Raw genomic sequence first — 17,674 nt, 5'->3', positions numbered from 1 at the left:
AAGATCTCTAACCAAATACAGGTTTATTAGTCTAGCCAGACTGCAGACTAACATTATAACACATTATCTCTCAGACTGGCCAAATCTCAAGCAACCAAAAGAAGATGTGTGTGTTCAGCAATGCCCCTGAAGAATCTGTCAAAACATTTCTTGATCTTTTTGAACAGGAAAAAAAGCCCCACTTCTCCTCGAATCACTATGTTTAAAAAAGTGCAAAAGAAAACCAACCACAAACTGGTAGAGAGAAAATAAAAAAAGGAGAGAATGGCATTTATTTATTTCTACTTGCACTTAAAAAAAAAAGTTAGCTTTTCAAATTTCTGTTTGACCATACCATGCTTAAGTCTTTGCTCAGGATCAACATAATCTTATCACCGTCAATCTGTCCCTCTTCAAACACTCTACTGTTTTGTTGCCACTTTGTTACATCCTGCCTTCATTTCAAAAGTAAGCTCTGAGGCAGGCACAAAGTACCTTATTTGTATATTGGGGAACCTCACAAAATTTTCAATGCAATAGTAATAATAAGAACATACGAATTGCCATACTGGGTCAGACCAAAGGTCCATCTAGCCTAGCATCCTGTCTTCTGACAGCAGCCAATGCCAGGTGCCCCACAAGAAATGAACAGAGCAGGTGATCATCAAGTGATCCATCCCTTGTCGCACATTCCCAGCTTCTGGCAAACAGAGGCTAGAGACACCATCCTTGCCCATCCTGGCTAATAACCATTGATGGACCTATCCTCCATGAATGTATCTAGTTCTTTTTTGAACCCTGTTATAGTCTTGGCCTTCACAACAGCCTCTGGCAAGGAGTTCCACAGGTTGACTGTGCATTGTGTGAAAAAATACTTCCTTTGGTTTGTTTTAAACCTGCTGCCTATTAATTTCATTTGGTGGCCCCTAGTTCATGTGTTATGAGAAGGAGTAAATAACACTTCCTTATTTACTTTCTCCACACCAGTCATGAGTTTATAGACCTCTATCATATTCCCCCTTAGAAGTCTCTTTTCCAAGATGAAAAGTCCCAGTGTTATTAATCTCTCCTCATATGGAAGCCGTTTCATACCCCTAATCATTTTTGTTGCCCTTTTCTGAACCTTTTCCAAGCCCAATTTAACTTTTCTGAGATGGGGCGACCACATCTGCACACAGTATTCAAGATGTGGGCGTACCATGGATTTATACAGAGGCAATATGAGATTTTCTGTCTTATTATCTATCCCTTCCTTAATGATTCCTAACATTCTGTTCACTTTTTTGACTGCTGCTGCACATTGAGTGGATGTTTTCAGAGAACTATCCACAATGACTCCAACATCTCTTTCTTGAGTGGTAACAGCTAATTTAGACCCCATCATTTTATATGTATAGTTGGGATTATGTTTTCCAATGTGCATTACTTTGCATTTATCAACATTGGATTTCATCTGCCATTTTCTTGCCCAGTCACCCAGTTTTGAGAGATCCTTTTGTAGCTCTTTGCAGACTGCCTGGGACTTAACTATCTTGAGTAGTTTTGTATCATCTGCACATTTTGCCACCTCACTGTTTACCCCTTTTTCCAGATCGTTTATGAATATGTTGACCAGTACAGGCCCCAGTACAGGCCCCTTGGGGACACCACTGTTCATCTCTCTCCATTTTGAAAATTGACCATTTATTCCTACCCTTTATTTCCTATGTTTTAACCAAGTACCAATCCATGAGAGAACCTTTCCTCTTATCCCCTGACTACTTACTTTGCTTAAGAGCCTTTGGTGAAGGACCTCATCAAAGGCTTTCTGAAAAGCTAAATACACTATATCCATTGGATTCTCCACATGCTTGTTGACCCCCTCAAAGAATTCTAGTAGATTGGTGAGGCACGATTTCCCTTTACAAAAACCATGTTGACTATTCCCCAACAAATTATATTCATCTATGTGTCTAACAATTTTATTCTTTGCTATAGTTTCAACCAGTTTGCCCGGTACAGAAGTCAGGCTTACCATCCTGTAATTGCCGGAGTCACCTCTGGAGCCCTTTTTTAAAATTGGTGTCACATTAGCTATCTTCCAGTCATTTGGTGCAGAAGCTGATTTAAATGACAGGTTACACACTACAATTAGTAGTCCTGAAATTTCACATTTGAGTTCCTTCAGAACTCTTGGGTGAATACCATCTGGACCTGGTATTATTATTATTATTATTACTGTTTATAATAATCTAAAATTATTATTATTATTATTACTGTTTATAATAATCTAAAATAAAATAGTAATAATAATCAAATATAATAAGGAAGAATGATCTGAACTGACAAGAAGGTGAACTAGACATTCTAAGAATAAGTATTCTTTAAAAAAAAGAAAATCCAAATATCAAAAAGGGGGAGGGAGAACAAGGAAAATTGCATATACATGGACAGCTTACGTCAATAAATTTGTTATCTGAAGAAAATGACAATATTTCAGTTAAGACAGAATAAAAGCCTCCATCACCATAGTATCTGAGCTCCTCGCAATATTTATTTATTGTTACAAAATCCTACAAGTTTGGAAAGTGCTGTTTATCCCCAGATGTTACAGATGGGAACTGAGGGACAGAGATACTAAGTAACTTGCCCAAACTCACATAGAGAGTCTGTAGAAGAGCAGGGTTTACATTTGCTTTCAGATTTCCATTAAGTTAGAGTTATCCTAATTTCATAGAAGGAGTTCCACTCCAGTTTTATTATTGCCCTGCTTGGTGAGATCATTGCATGGCATCCACTTCAAATTACCAAAAGAAAGGCTAGTGAACAGGTACTTTGGGCCTTATTTCCTTTACATGTCAGACCTGTAAATGCAATAGAGGACAATTTCAGAAACATTTATATTTAAGAGATCTAGCGTTAGATACACATTTTGAAATACACTTTCAAAGAGATCTACAAGTATTTTTATTGCTGTTTGCATAGGTAGGAGTTTTTTATATTAGTACTTTGCTTTGGTAAATCCAATCTCTCCCCACAATAGTGGGATGGAAGCTGCAAGGAAAAAAAAAATCAGATTTGAACATTTTCAAGGTCTCCCTTTTGTATTATTCAGAAAATGCACACAGCATTAATTCATCTTGATTCAGCATAAAGAGACTACGCTGGAAATTATAAATAACTCACAGGTTGATATACATCAACACACGTCAACAAGAAATACAATACAAGATTTACAGGCATTGAAAGAGCGGTTTGCATAAGGAACCTATACAAAGGAGTGCTGAAGGCCAAATTCTGCCCTCAGCTACATGAAAGTATTCTCATGGATTACAACAGGGGCTGAGCATGTTTTTGGAGGGCGGAACGTGGAACTAAGATTAAAGAATCCTCTTCCTCCTCCATCTCAAGAAGGCTAATGATGAATGAAAAGACGAAACAGCAGTATAAATTACTTCTGTTTAAAACTACAACAGGAGACAACGTAGAAAATACTAAAATGATTTGCTATACATAGAGGCTCAAGGTCAAATCACCTCAATTAGCAAAAGAAGGACAGGAATTCAAATTACAGTAGCATATTCTCAAATTGATTGATATGAGTCAAGTATTATTTGCTAATTCAGGCCCATGTAGTAACAGTCATTAAAAATCCCTTGACAATTTTTTGCAATTGAAGGGATATTAAATCTGGCATCCAGGGAAAATTCCAGTTTGGACTATTACACTCTGTCTCCCTAAAATTCCATCATGCAGTTTTGATGTATCTAGGTTATCACTTCCTGACCTGAAGTGTTTTGTAGTGTTAGTATGCACTGTTAAACTACTGCTGCATTTCACCACAGAAACAGTCAATACAAGTAGCGAGCAGGTGATTTGAGAGTCACCCTACAACAACTAGAAATTCCCCTATGCCAAGGGGATTCCTTACTGTAGACAGATAAGCAGATGTTGAGACCAGGAGCTGGCCTACACATGCATATGTAAAAGTATTAAACAGGCCTTTGAACAGATAGAGTTATAGCTTGAATAATGAACAAAAAAAGCCAATACAACTCATGCAACCTGCATAATCCTCCCATCTATTTCAAATAATTGTTTTCCATGGAGCAATAGGATGTACAGCTTCAATGTGAAGTTTCATACAATTTATTGCCCAGCTTTAACTACTAGTTGTTTATCATATTGCAAATCTGTACCAGTGTGCATACAGCAAATGTATTGGAAAACAGCCTACCTACCATTTTCCTCAAGAAATATTGACAATTCATGTTTATTTCTATGACACAATCATGGCTTAACCTCAAGCAGTGAAGGATAACAGATAATCTTGCACATTTTATTGGCACAAGATATGTTATATGATGGTTTGGACGTAAATTACTGAAAACCAGTCAGCCAAAAAAACCACCAAACTTTTAAACTGCATTCCTTAAGAAGCATTAAACCTGCCTTGTTATCAAGACAAGTAGTGGGACTTTTTATTGCCAACTGGCTGAAGAATTTGGTATCACTCTCTCATACACGTATACGGCCTCTGCCCAGGGAATGCCCAACATTGCTGGGGAAGAGTTTTATAATTACAGACATTTTAAAGAAAGACTCATTATATGAAATAAAGTCCAGCTGGGGTAGATCGGCACTTTTGAAAATGTTATCAAAGTTTATGTCTTTTAGGATAAGTACATAGTTTGCTCTGATGTCTGGGCCCAATATCAGTTTAGAAGGCTATTCTGCTTACTGAAATTCTTCCAGCATTTTCAATTTAATAGGTTTTATTTCCTTTCCTCAACTCTAAGGCAGCCATGTTAAGCACTACGAAACAGATATCATGTGCTACTTCAGATGCAGCTGCATTAATGTCTATTCCATATTTACGAAATTTCTTAAGTACTTGGTTACCTATTATGAACTGTAATTTTCTACAAGCAAGCTATACCATCTCTACAGGAATATAGGTTACATTTATTAATTTCTGCCATGCTTCATGAAAAGTGCAGTTTCATTTATTTATAAACCAGCCTGTTTTTGCAAACTTCACTCAAGGTTCCAGGATCTGGCTGAAGGTACATTTTCATGGCAACTTTGCACAACTTTTTTTGTCATATTTTGAGGAAAGTCTAATACAAAGAACTACTTTCACCATGCTCAAGTAGTTCTCTAAAATGCCATTTCCTTTCATACAGTAAACATGTACTGGCTGTATTAACAAGTCACAAATCTGCTGAGAGAATAGAAACAATAGTGGGAACTTGGCTGTCTCCCAGCATTAATGGCACAGACAGCAGCCTGGGAAAGCAGAAACAGAGTCAAAACAAGTTTTGATCAAAGTCTTAGTTGAGGAAGACAGTTAAGTTACCTTTGTACTTTGAATATAGAAATCAGGTTAAATAATTCATTTTTAAAAAATTTGTTTCAGGATAAGAAGTGTGGTCTTAATTTTTTTGTTTTCCAATCCTAGAACATTGAAAAAAGAAAAAAAAACAAAAAACCAAGGACACACATACTTTCTGGCCCCCTCTTGGTCATTCTGTTAAGCTTTCTAGTTTACAAACATTTATCTTATTCAATGTAAAAACTAGTTTCAGAGTAGCAGCCGTGTTAGTCTGTATCCGTAAAAAGAAAAGGAGGACTTGTGGCACATTAGAGATTAACAAATTTATTAGAGCATAAGCTTTCGTGAGCTAAAGCTCACTTCATCACGAAAGCTTATGCTCTAATAAATTTGTTAGTCTCTAATGTGCCACAAGTCCTCCTTTTCTTTTTAATGTAAATACAGTCACTGAGTTACACAAAACTCTCACATTTGCTTTTATTAAAAAGTGTACAGGAAATTACACTTAATATTGTTCCCAATTATAGCAAAAAGTTTTTTTTACTTATGCAAATTCTCCAATTAAAATAGGCAATGAGTGAAACCCTGCCAGAAATGACATTAGTTACTGTAGCGTAACAGCGCTCTCTTGTGTTCTAATCAGAAAACGGTTTTGCTTAATAATTAGAAGTTCTAAACAAAAGGCTATTTTTATTTTTAGCAGTGACTTGGATGTTTTACAAGGATTGCACTTCCTTCCATGCCACCATTTAAATCACTAGCTAAGTGTTGGAAGAGGGATTTTAAATTAAAGTCAGCTGCCATTAAACAGCTCCTAAAATTTAGTTTGCATGACAGTGCTTCATTTAATCATATTTATGTGAGGGGAAGCTTACCTCTGTTGGCACTATTATCTTACTAATGCCAATGATACTGCCTTGCTATATGGATATTGATAATTTTATATTAGACTTAAACGCGAGTCTCCTATCTCAGCCTTCAGTCACCCTGCCATCAAAAGTACAGCTAACAATAATAAAACTACACCCAGAGGAAACAATAAGCCAGCAAGAAAAAAAACTGCAAAATAAAATCTCCCCCACCCTTAAGAGTCTTACAGTAGCTTCTCCCCCACAATCCCCCACCCCAGCTTTTTAAGGAGATGGGCTAGGCAGTGTGCCCAGAAGGTCAACAAATCTGTACTATTCTGTACAAGTGGGGGACAGGGACAAGAGAGTGAATTGGAAGTTAGGAAAAACTTTTTCACTAGGAGGGTGGTGAAGCACTGGAATGGGTTAACTAGGGCAGTGGTGGAATCTCCTCCTTAGAGGTTTTAAGGTTGGGCTTGACAAAGCCCTGGCTGGGATGATTTAGTTGGGGATTGGTCCTACTTTGAGCAGGGGGTTGGACTAGATGACCTCCTGAGGTCCCTTCCAACCCTGATATTCTATGACTTCCAAAGTCAAGGGGCTCTCAGAGAACACTCTGCCAACAACTCCCTTTTATGTACCAAGAAAGCTCCAGATGAAGACTTCTGCTCCCGAGTGCAGCAGCTGTGCACAGGGAGAGACACTGTCTCCCTTGTAGGAAAATCCAAGGTTACTGAGGTTTAAGCAGAGGCAATATGCTCTATACTGTACCAGCCACAAATACAGGGAGAATGATCCACAAATTCGGTAGGCAGCCCAAATGAACACCTTAATTTTGAAGAGTGATCTAAATATCAGAACATGTACAAAGTCGGACCAGTAAATATATGAACATATACATACACATATTCCTATGGGAATGAGAAGCCTTCTCTTCTAATTTAGTGGGGGAAGGGATGAGTTGCACACTTTGGGAGGCTCATTGTGGATATGTATACCACAGCTGTTGCTAAGTCATGGATTTGCCATAAAGCTGAGCTGATATTTTCTTAAGCATGCCCATTGGATAAAATGGTTTCCCAATCAGGTGAAGAGACAGGGTGACGTGAAAGAAAAGACGGATAGGAGAGAGACAGATACATGGTAGATCAGCAGAATGGAGAACAGACATCTAGAGATGTAGGTGACAGAACTAAGTTTGTTTTATGGGATTGGACCTCCTATAATGAAAAAGCAGCATAGTCAGTCTTTATAACACATACCAGTAGTAGTAATTCATATCTATGGTAACACAGACATCCCCTGAAAATATAATGGAGGTCTGTTTTACTGCAAACTGAAGTTACATATTTTGAAAGCTCTCTCCCAATTTTTGGATTATCCAAAAATCAGATTTATTAGCCTATTTTGAGACGCACCACACATTTGCAAAAGCAAAGCCATTCACACAATCCGTTAACTTGCCAGAAATTATAATTATAAAGGATATCCTCCTACTTACAAAAGGCTATTATAGGCTTCCAACATTTTGCAGTATGCAATTTAAAGAATGTTTGATTTTTAAGAATCTATAATTATACAACCAAAGAAATATTTGAAGGTCTGCATGCTGTATTGTGTAGCAATGCCTACCAAAAACAAGCTTGCAATTAGTGCTTCACACAGAAAAGGCCACTTTTGCCATCCTTACTTCTTTATTCAGTTGCAAAGCACTTCCTTACAAAAGGTAGTCCCCACTCAGCTACTCATGTGGGCAACTACTACTCAGCATATATAAGAGGGATTGCTGAATTAAACCTTAAATGAGGGAAACAAATTCTCTGCTTCCAATTTCTAAACAAAGTTTAACTCAATAAGCAACAAACATTCAGAGGTTTAACAAATCGGCATCTTTATTAACATCATTAGGTTAATAAAGACAATGCCATGTATACCAATCTATAAAAATAAATGAGAAAGGTGATGCTCTAAGGGACTAGCTCTCTGATTAAACGTACCATTCTGTTTGAGAATACATTGGTATAAGTTAAAAAACCGCCTCAACGTTATGTTATAATTTGCATTCCTTTGAAATTGAGTAACCCAGACGTATCTCAATAATTAACTCCTTTTATTCAAACACTGTCAAACTTGTAAAAGGGTAAAACAATTAACAGTTAGATTCAAAGAGCAAAAGCAGCCATTTAAGGCAAGTAGAATACCAGAGTAAAAACAGCCCGTTAAAATTTGATTGAATAGGTGTTTAATGGGAGAAAGAAAGTGAATTTAGGCCTTAATGACTTCATAGGGAAGAAACCTGTTAAAATACAATGGTCAAGTGCAAATCTACACCCAGCAGCACTCGCCATACCATAATGTTTAAATATTGGGCAGTAGCCATGCTTGGCAGCTAGAAAAAAATACTTTTGAAAGCAATATTTTAGGTGTTTAGGTATAGCTTTTGAGTAAGTAGGGAGGAATGTTTATGAATATTCAATATGCAAAACTATATTCATTGATAGTTTCAATCTTAGACAAACAAGAGGTAAATTCTATTACTAAAGCATTAAAATGTCTTATTGTAATGATTCAGAATATAATGCATTTAATGCATATAATGTCTTATTTTATCTTTTAATTTCCAATTAAGAAACCAAATTTTCAAATAAAATAAACAGAGATCTCCCCCAGAACATGAAATGTTACTTTTCAGATAGACTGGAGAGTAACTGTTCTCTACAGCTTAGTATTTGATGGGGAAGTTTTTGGAAATTAAATTGTCAAAACTAAGCACCAAATGATTAAACTAAAGAATCCACTCACCCACAGATACCGAAGTGACTTTAACAAACTCGGACAGTAATAATACTCCATTCTTTCAAAGCACATAGTTACTGCAACACCATCTTTGTTGGTTTCTGTTTTCCTCCGAGAGTGAGGCTTCCCCTTCCTCCAACAGAACTTAAAAGTAGACCAAACACATTAAAGGCCACATGAATAATTTACAAGATCTGCTTAATAGGATATGAAGTACATATGGAGCACTGTGCCTTTAACCAGCATAGCAGCTACTTTTAAGCAGCAGCTGAGCTACTGAAGTCAGATAGATGACTCATCACTTGTTATTAGCATCTAACTGCTGGAACTTTTCTGATATAGTTAACTCACAGCACAAGTGTTAGCCTAGAATTAGTAACAGTAGTTTGGATTTCTCCTCACAAGAATAAAAACTTCATTTTGAAGGGGGAAAAAACCTAAAAGCATGCTGTTTAAGAGGCTCAGGTTATACAATGCTATTAATGCCACAGTAGTGGTTTGGATTGCTAGCTGACCTTATTTTTCCTGTGCTGTATGAAATGCAGGTAAGAGAAGACCATGCTTTTAAGATAAAAAATGCTCCTTTGAGTGAGAAAATGGGCACTCAGATTCCACAATGTATCTTTTTGCATACTACTGGATCACTGCCAGCATCAGCAAGCCAACGCTACCAAAAAAGGAAAAAAAGATTGGATACTGGAAGTTATTAATTAGCGTTTTCAGTCAGTAGTTCTAGAAATGCAAAAGTAAATGGTAAGCACATTTCTCCTCACTAAAGCTGAGTTAAGTCAAGGAACAGCGAGAGCAGGAACGATTAATTCCCAACAATTTTCTACATATCTGTCTTATGCCCTTTTTTAAAGTAGGGAGGGGAACCAATAGACAGGAGCCTGCACAAGAGGGGATTCCCAGCTCTACTTTACACTTCCTTCAAAGCCCTCTTCAGGAAGAGTTACTGATGCTCCATTATTCAGAGAGGTGGACTAGAGGGATCACTGAGCATGGCATGAGACAGCCTTGCAAACGTCTACTCACATCTACTTCTTTGCTTGAGACACTTGGATTTTGGATGGGTGAGTAAAATATCACCAGTTTTTGCATTACCACCATAAGAACAAACAAGTGCATTTTTGTGGCAGAGCTGGGAAATTGTTCTGATTTTGCAAGACTGATCCAAACTGCTCTTTTAATCTTTAAAACGGGGCAGGGGAAGTTGCTAATGAAATACAGATGGGAAACTAGTTTATCCACTAAAATTAGACCTTTTCCCTTATCCCCTTAGTAGAAATTTTCTTAATCCTAAAATTATTTAATTTGTTCCAATATAATAAATTTGTTCTGTATTTACCAATTACAAGATAGATTCAAGAGGAAAAGGAAGAAAAAAACATGCTATGTTAGAATACAGATGGGAGTTTTAGTGCGAAGAAAACTGCAGTAAGTGGCTGTATTTAAGATCTGATTGTGTATGTAACAGTTGTTTCCCAAAAACAACAAGTTGCTCTACAGCAAGGATCACAAACCTATACTGACATCAAAAGAATATGAAAAGACAAGGGTTCAGAGTATTCTGTACAAGAGTTGTAAGGAAACATTTTGCTTTGTTTCATATCTCAATCCTTGTAGTTTATGCACTGTACACACTAAATTACCAGAAATAAAGCAACTTGGAGGAATCCCTATAATACAACATATACATCTCATCAGAAACTGAATTTTCTGCAAGCTAAGTGACTCTCACTGCAGTAAATTGCTGCTGTTTACAGTTGACCCTTGCTCAGAAGAGGATGTCAAGAGGATGTCATGCTAGAAAACAGAGGTTAGAGATCCATACAGATAATCAAAAGTGGTACAAACACTCTGCTCTGGAGTTTCTAAATTAAAACAGTAGATCTCAGACCATTGCTGTAATTCTCTAGTATGGAAGTTCTAACCAACTAAATCTTCTTTAAAAAGTAATAATTTGCTGCATGAATCACTTTCCTTATTTCATAGGCAGATGCAAAAAACTTACACTGATTACAATTAACTGTTTTGCCAATGATTAAGTTACATGCAAAGCTGAAATTAAAAACTCTAAATACAGACAAACTACTCCTCTTACACTACAGATAAGAAGAGGGCCCGTAAATTAGATTACTTTGCTTCAGATTCACCCTTTATTTGAGCAATATATTCTAATAAAAATCAAAGAAAAATGAAGACAAAAGTAACCAGCAACATCTTTATCAAAATAATTTTTATATTATATGTATCAACAAATCAAAGTTCCATACCTTTCTAACTATACAGGTAGAAGCTAGAGCTGATTTAGATAAAAGATTATGCAAACTATAATTTTAGAGAAATATCTGAAAAAATACAGAGAGAAAAGCTCCATGGAAATGCTAAGTAAAACAAGGAAGAAGTTACTATCAACAAAGTTAGCAAACATGTATTTCCTCAGCACTTGAACCAGAGGTGACATGATGAAAAAGATCACACACAAACCCTGGAGAGCTTGTAAAAAGAAAAGGAGGACTTGTGGCACCTTAGAGACTAACAAATTTATTAGAGCATAAGCTTTCGTGAGCTACAGCTCACTTCATCAGATGCATACAGTGGAAAATACACTGGGGAGATTTTATATACGCAGAGAACATGAGACAATGGGTCTTACCAGACAGACTATAACAAGAGTGATCAGGAAAGGTGAGCTATTACCAGCAGGTTTCAGCGTAACAGCCGTGTCAGTCTGTATTTGCAAAAAGAAAAGGGAGTACTTATGGCACCTTAGAGACTAACCAATTTATTTGAGCATAAGCTTTCGTGAGCTACAGCTCACACAAAAGCTCATGCTCAAATAAATTGGTTAGTCTCTAAGGTGCCACAAGTCCTCCTTTTCTTCTTACCAGCAGGAGAGCGGGGTGGGGGGGGGCCTTTTGTAGTGATAATCAAGGTGGGCCATTTCCAGCAGTTGACAAGAACAGTAGGAGGTGAAATAAACAAGGGGAAATAGTTTTACTTATTCATTGCAGTTCAAAGCTATTACAAAACTAATGCACAACAAAAAACCTCCACAGTTTCTCACTTTAGGAGGGTCCAGAAGTCGAATTAGTATAGGTAAGTGCAAGCTCCTCAGGTTCAAGCAGCAGTAGCAGAATGTTGTGAAAACCATGTACAATATATTCATAAAGTTTAATGCTAAACGAGACTGTCAAGGTTCCTTCCCCACTCTGAACTCTAGGGTACAGATGTGGGGACCTGCATGAAAAACCTCCTAAGCTTACTTTCACCAGCTTAGGTTTAAACTTCCCCAAGGTACAAATTAATTTTATCCTTTGACCCTGGATTTCCTGCCACCACCAAACTTTAACTGGGTTTACTGGGAAACGTAGTATGGACACGTCTTCCCCCCCAAAATCCTCCCAAACCTTGCACCCCACTTCCTGGGGAAGGTTTGGTAAAAATCCTCACCAATTTGCACAGGTGACCACAGACCCAAACCCTTGGATCTGAGAACAATGAAAAAGCATTCAGTTTTCTTACAAGAAGACTTTTAACAGAAGTAAAGGAATCACCTCTGTAAAATGAGGATGGTAGATACCTTACAGAGTAATTAGATTCAAAACATAGAGAATCCCTCTAGGCAAAACCTTAAGTTACAAAAAAGACAGACAGGAAAAGTCATTCTATTCAGCACAGTTCTTTTCTCAGCCATTTAAAGAAATCATAATCTAACACATACCTAGCTAGATTACTTACTAAAAGTATTCGAAAGAATAGTAAATATGGCAGGCGACCAGCTTGGCTTAATGGTGAAATCCTAGCGGATCTTAAACATAAAAAAGAAGCTTACAAGAAGTGGAAGGTTGGACATATGACCAGGGAAGAGTATAAAAATATTGCTCGGGCATGTAGGAATGATATCAGGAGGGCCAAATCGCACCTGGAGCTGCAGCTAGCAAGAGATGTCAAGAGTAACAAGAAGGGTTTCTTCAGGTATGTTGGCAACAAGAAGAAAGCCAAGGAAAGTGTGGGCCCCTTACTGAATGAGGGAGGCAACCTAGTGACAGAGGATGTGGAAAAAGCTAATGTACTCAATGCTTTTTTTGCCTCTGTCTTCACTAACAAGGTCAGCTCCCAGACTGCTGCGCTGGGCATCACAAAATGGGGAAGAGATGGCCAGCCCTCTGTGGAGATAGAGGTGGTTAGGGACTATTTAGAAAAGCTGGACGTGCACAAGTCCATGGGGCCGGACGAGTTGCATCCGAGAGTGCTGAAGGAATTGGCGGCTGTGATTGCAGAGCCATTGGCCATTATCTTTGAAAACTTGTGGCGAACCGGGGAAGTCCCGGATGACAGGAAAAAGGCTAATGTAGTGCCAATCTTTAAAAAAGGGAAGAAGGAGGATCCTGGGAACTACAGGCCAGTCAGCCTCACCTCAGTCCCTGGAAAAATCATGGAGCAGGTCCTCAAAGAATCAATCCTGAAGCACTTGCATGAGAGGAAAGTGATCAGGAACAGTCAGCATGGATTCACCAAGGGAAGGTCATGCCTGACTAATCTAATTGCCTTTTATGATGAGATTACTGGTTCTGTGGATGAAGGGAAAGCAGTGGATGTATTGTTTCTTGACTTTAGCAAAGCTTTTGACACGGTCTCCCACAGTATTCTTGTCAGCAAGTTAAGGAAGTATGGGCTGGATGAATGCACTATAAGGTGCGTAGAAAGCTGGCTAGACTTTCGGGCTCAACGGGTAGTGATCAATGGCTCCATGTCTAGTTGGCAGCCGGTATCAAGTGGAGTGCCCCAAGGGTCGGTCCTGGGGCCGGTTTTGTTCAATATCTTCATAAATGATCTGGAGGATGGTGTGGATTGCACTCTCAGCAAATTTGCGGATGATACTAAACTGGGAGGAGTGGTAGATACGCTGGAGGGGAGGGATAGGATACAGAAGGACCTAGACAAATTGGAGGATTGGGCCAAAAGAAATCTGATGAGGTTCAATAAGGATAAGTGCAGGGTCCTGCACTTAGGATGGAAGAATCCAATGCACCGCTACAGACTAGGGACCGAATGGCTAGGCAGCAGTTCTGTGGAAAAGGACCTAGGGGTGACAGTGGACGAGAAGCTGGATATGAGTCAGCAGTGTGCCCTTGTTGCCAAGAAGGCCAATGGCATTTTGGGATGTATAAGTAGGGGCATAGCCAGCAGATCGAGGGACGTGATCGTTCCCCTCTATTTGACATTGGTGAGGCCTCATCTGGAGTACTGTGTCCAGTTTTGGGCCCCACACTACAAGAAGGATGTGGATAAATTGGAGAGAGTCCAGCGAAGGGCAACAAAAATGATTAGGGGTCTAGAACACATGACTTATGAGGAGAGGCTGAGGGAGCTGGGATTGTTTAGCCTGCAGAAGAGAAGAATGAGGGGGGATTTGATAGCTGCTTTCAACTACCTGAAAGGGGGTTCCAAAGAGGATGGCTCTAGACTGTTCTCAATGGTAGCAGATGACAGAACGAGGAGTAATGGTCTCAAGTTGCAGTGGGGGAGGTTTAGACTGGATATTAGGAAAAACTTTTTCACTAAGAGGGTGGTGAAACACTGGAATGCGTTACCTAGGGAAGTGGTAGAATCTCCTTCCTTAGAGGTTTTTAAGGTCAGGCTTGACAAAGCCCTGGCTGGGATGATTTAACTGGGAATTGGTCCTGCTTCGAGCAGGGGGTTGGACTAGATGACCTTCAGGGGTCCCTTCCAACCCTGATATTCTATGATTCTAAGTTCTAAGACTCCATTCCTGTTCTATCCCTGGCAAAAGCAGCATACAGACAGACACAGACCCTTTGTTTCTCTCCCTCCTCCCAGCTTTTGAAAGTATCTTGTCTCCTCATTGGTCATTTTGGTCAGGTGCCAGCAAGGTTACCTTTAGCTTCTTAACCCTTTACAGGTGAGAGGATTTTTCTTCTGGCCAGGAGGGATTTTAAAGGGGTTTACCCTTCCCTTTATATTTATGACAGAGACCATTACACCATCTAATCTGACACAGACCATTATATTTCGCCCAATTACCCCAAAAAACAAATGTTTTAAGAGTTTAAATGGGAAGGCTATTAGGATGCTACCAAGGTTAGCAGGCCCAAAATTGGCCCTACTTTTTTTGTTTAAATATATGTATTTCCAAAATTCTGGCAAATTTTTCTCCCTAATATAAAAAGAAAAGGAGTACTTGTGGCACCTTAGAGACTAACAAATTTATTTGAGCATAAGCTTTCGTGAGCTACAGCTCACTTCATTGGATTCATGCAGTGGAAAATACAGTGGGGAGATTTACATACATAGAGAACATAAAACAATGGGTGTTACCATACACACTGTAAGGAGAGTGATCACTTAAGGTGAGCTATTACCAGCAGGGGTGGTGGGGTGGGGGAAGCCTTTTGTAGTGATAATCAAGGTGGGCCATTTCCAGCAGTTGACAAGACCGTCTGAGGAATGGGGGGGGGGAATAAATATGGGGAAATAGTTTTACTTTGTGTAATGACCCATCCACTCCCAGTCTCTATTCAAGCCTAAGTTAATTGTATCCAAGTTTGCAAATAAATTCCAATTCAGCAGTCTCTCGTTGGAGTCTGTTTTTGAAGTTTTTTTGTTGAAGAATTGCAACTTTTAGGTCTGTAATCGAGTGATCGAAGAGATTGAAGTGTTCTTGTCAACTGCTGGAAACGGCCCACCTTGATTATTACTACAAAAGGTCGTCATCGTCATGTGTCGTCGTCGTTCCCCCCTCCCCCAACTGTTCCTCAGACGGTCTTGTCAACTGCTGGAAATGGCCCATCTTGATTATCACTACAAAAGGTCCCCACCCCCCAATAGCAGCTCACCTTACCTGATCACTCTCCTTACAGTGTGTACGGTAACACCCATTGGTTCATGTTCTCTATGTATTTAAATCTCCCCACTGTATTTTCCACTGAATGCATCCGATGAAGCGAGCTGTAGCTCACAAAAGCTCATGCTCAAATAAATTTGTTAGTCTCTAAGGTGCCACAAGTACTCCTTTTCTTTTTGCGGATACAGACTAACACGGCTGCTACTCTGAAACCTCCCTAATATAGTTATTACTCCTAACCATCCCTTCCACACCTCTCAGCATTTTAAGATACCAGCTACCATCCTTCCAACCCCCTTCTCAAAAGCAGTGCCTAAAGCAATTATGGAAGATGCTTCCTTGTCCATTCTATAAAGTTCAGTTTGAGACTCGCATTGTAATATTTAAGACTTGACTTTCTAGTTTTCTGGAGTTCATATTAAAAAGTTCCTTTTCAAAGACATAATTAGAAGTAATTTAATTTGGCTTTTTTCTTGATAAAAGTACAACATAAAAGAATCCAGATAATGATTTTTAGTTGTCTTAGTGGTCAAAAAGAGTCAAACAGATCTCTGTGATCCATAGCTATGCATTGCATTTGCCAATAATTACACAAACAAACAAGGATCTTAGAATGGATGTGATGCATTTAGTCACCACATGAGGGGGTATTATACAAACAGGACCAATGAATACTGAGCTCTAATCTTCTGATGGTAGTATGGTTCACAGTATCAAATGAGTATAACTTTGGTATAACTTTAAAAGCCTGGGTCTCCCCACATCTTTACCACAGAGTGTAGGTATGCAAACATGAGATTATGAAAGAGGATCATGAGTTGTGACTTTTTGAGAAAAAGAGAGCCTGTGTCTATTGACTTAATGAATTAAAAGCTATTTACATTTTTCAATACATCATTTGCAGTTACTCAACCAAATGTTTTCACAGTAAGGGGACACTATAAAAGTTCAATAACTAATACTATTTTTCAAGATCCAGTGTTGTATTCAATTATCTTTTTTTAAAAAGCAAGCAAGGGGTTCGTTATTATTTATAAACTTTTCCAATCCTTTGTTATCACAGAATACAGTGGAACACTTGAAATTTATGGGGAAAACATTCCAAGGGCTTTTGTGTTTGTGTTGTAAAAGGCAAGTATCACTACGAACACACTGCTGGTTTAAGATACTGAATAAATAAGTACCCTCCTGATGGATGTGAACAAGTGTACCTTTCTCCTTCCTCACGATGTAATCAGGATCCTTATGGGTATGCTTACATTGCAATTAAAAACCCAAAGCCATCGGTGCCGAATCCAGGGCTGGAGCACCCACAGGGAAAAATTAGTGAGTGCTCTGCACCCACCAGCAGCCAAGCATCTACACCGCAGTTAAACAGCCTCTTAGCGTGAGCCCCAAGAACCCGCATCAGCTGTCATGGGCTGACCAAAGGTGTCTAACTGCAATATAAACATACCCTCAGATGCTATTTCCAGATAAAGTATATTCTGGGGATTTCGCCCCCAGAAGTCCTTACCAGCCCAGCAGACAGACTCCTACTGACTTTAAATGGGAGGTTACTTGAGAAAGGAACTTACAATTTGGCCCTGTAAGACTATGGAGAAGCATTCTTAAGTCAGTTGTGATTCCTGACACAACTAGTAGTCTAGATGATTTATGCAAAAAAAAAAAAAAAAAAAAAAAATTAAACCAAACATTCAGCCCCTATTTTAGAAGTGGTGGTAGTTTGTCCTTACAATTCTCTGAATAAGGTTATTTAAAGCAGAGTTCTGCTCTGAAATGTAAAAAGAACTTCTACTCAACAGATCCGCTTCTGGAAAGTTGAATTCTACCTTACTTCAATACCAAAATCAGTTTTTACTCCTT

At 38.7% G+C, this 17,674-nt stretch overlaps 1 protein-coding gene across 2 annotated transcripts in view; it reads right to left on the bottom strand.

The window, feature by feature from the left end:
* KIAA1671 (KIAA1671 ortholog) overlaps nt 1-17,674 on the bottom strand; it is a 160,392-nt gene that overhangs the window by 88,681 nt on the left and 54,037 nt on the right. The window contains exon 1 of one of the 2 annotated variants that reach the window (XM_073313250.2): nt 8,944-9,184. The exons of the other annotated variant lie outside the window; for it this stretch is intronic. Coding sequence (XP_073169351.1) covers nt 8,944-9,009 — 66 coding nt within the window. The 5' untranslated portion in view covers nt 9,010-9,184. Of the gene's footprint in view, nt 1-8,943; nt 9,185-17,674 lie in introns of those variants that run through there. 2 annotated transcript variants of the gene reach the window in all.

Source organism: Lepidochelys kempii, chromosome 15, assembly GCF_965140285.1.
Source record: "Lepidochelys kempii isolate rLepKem1 chromosome 15, rLepKem1.hap1, whole genome shotgun sequence".
Classification (NCBI taxonomy): domain Eukaryota; kingdom Metazoa; phylum Chordata; order Testudines; family Cheloniidae; genus Lepidochelys; species Lepidochelys kempii.
This window is presented reverse-complemented; position numbering and strand designations above follow the sequence as displayed.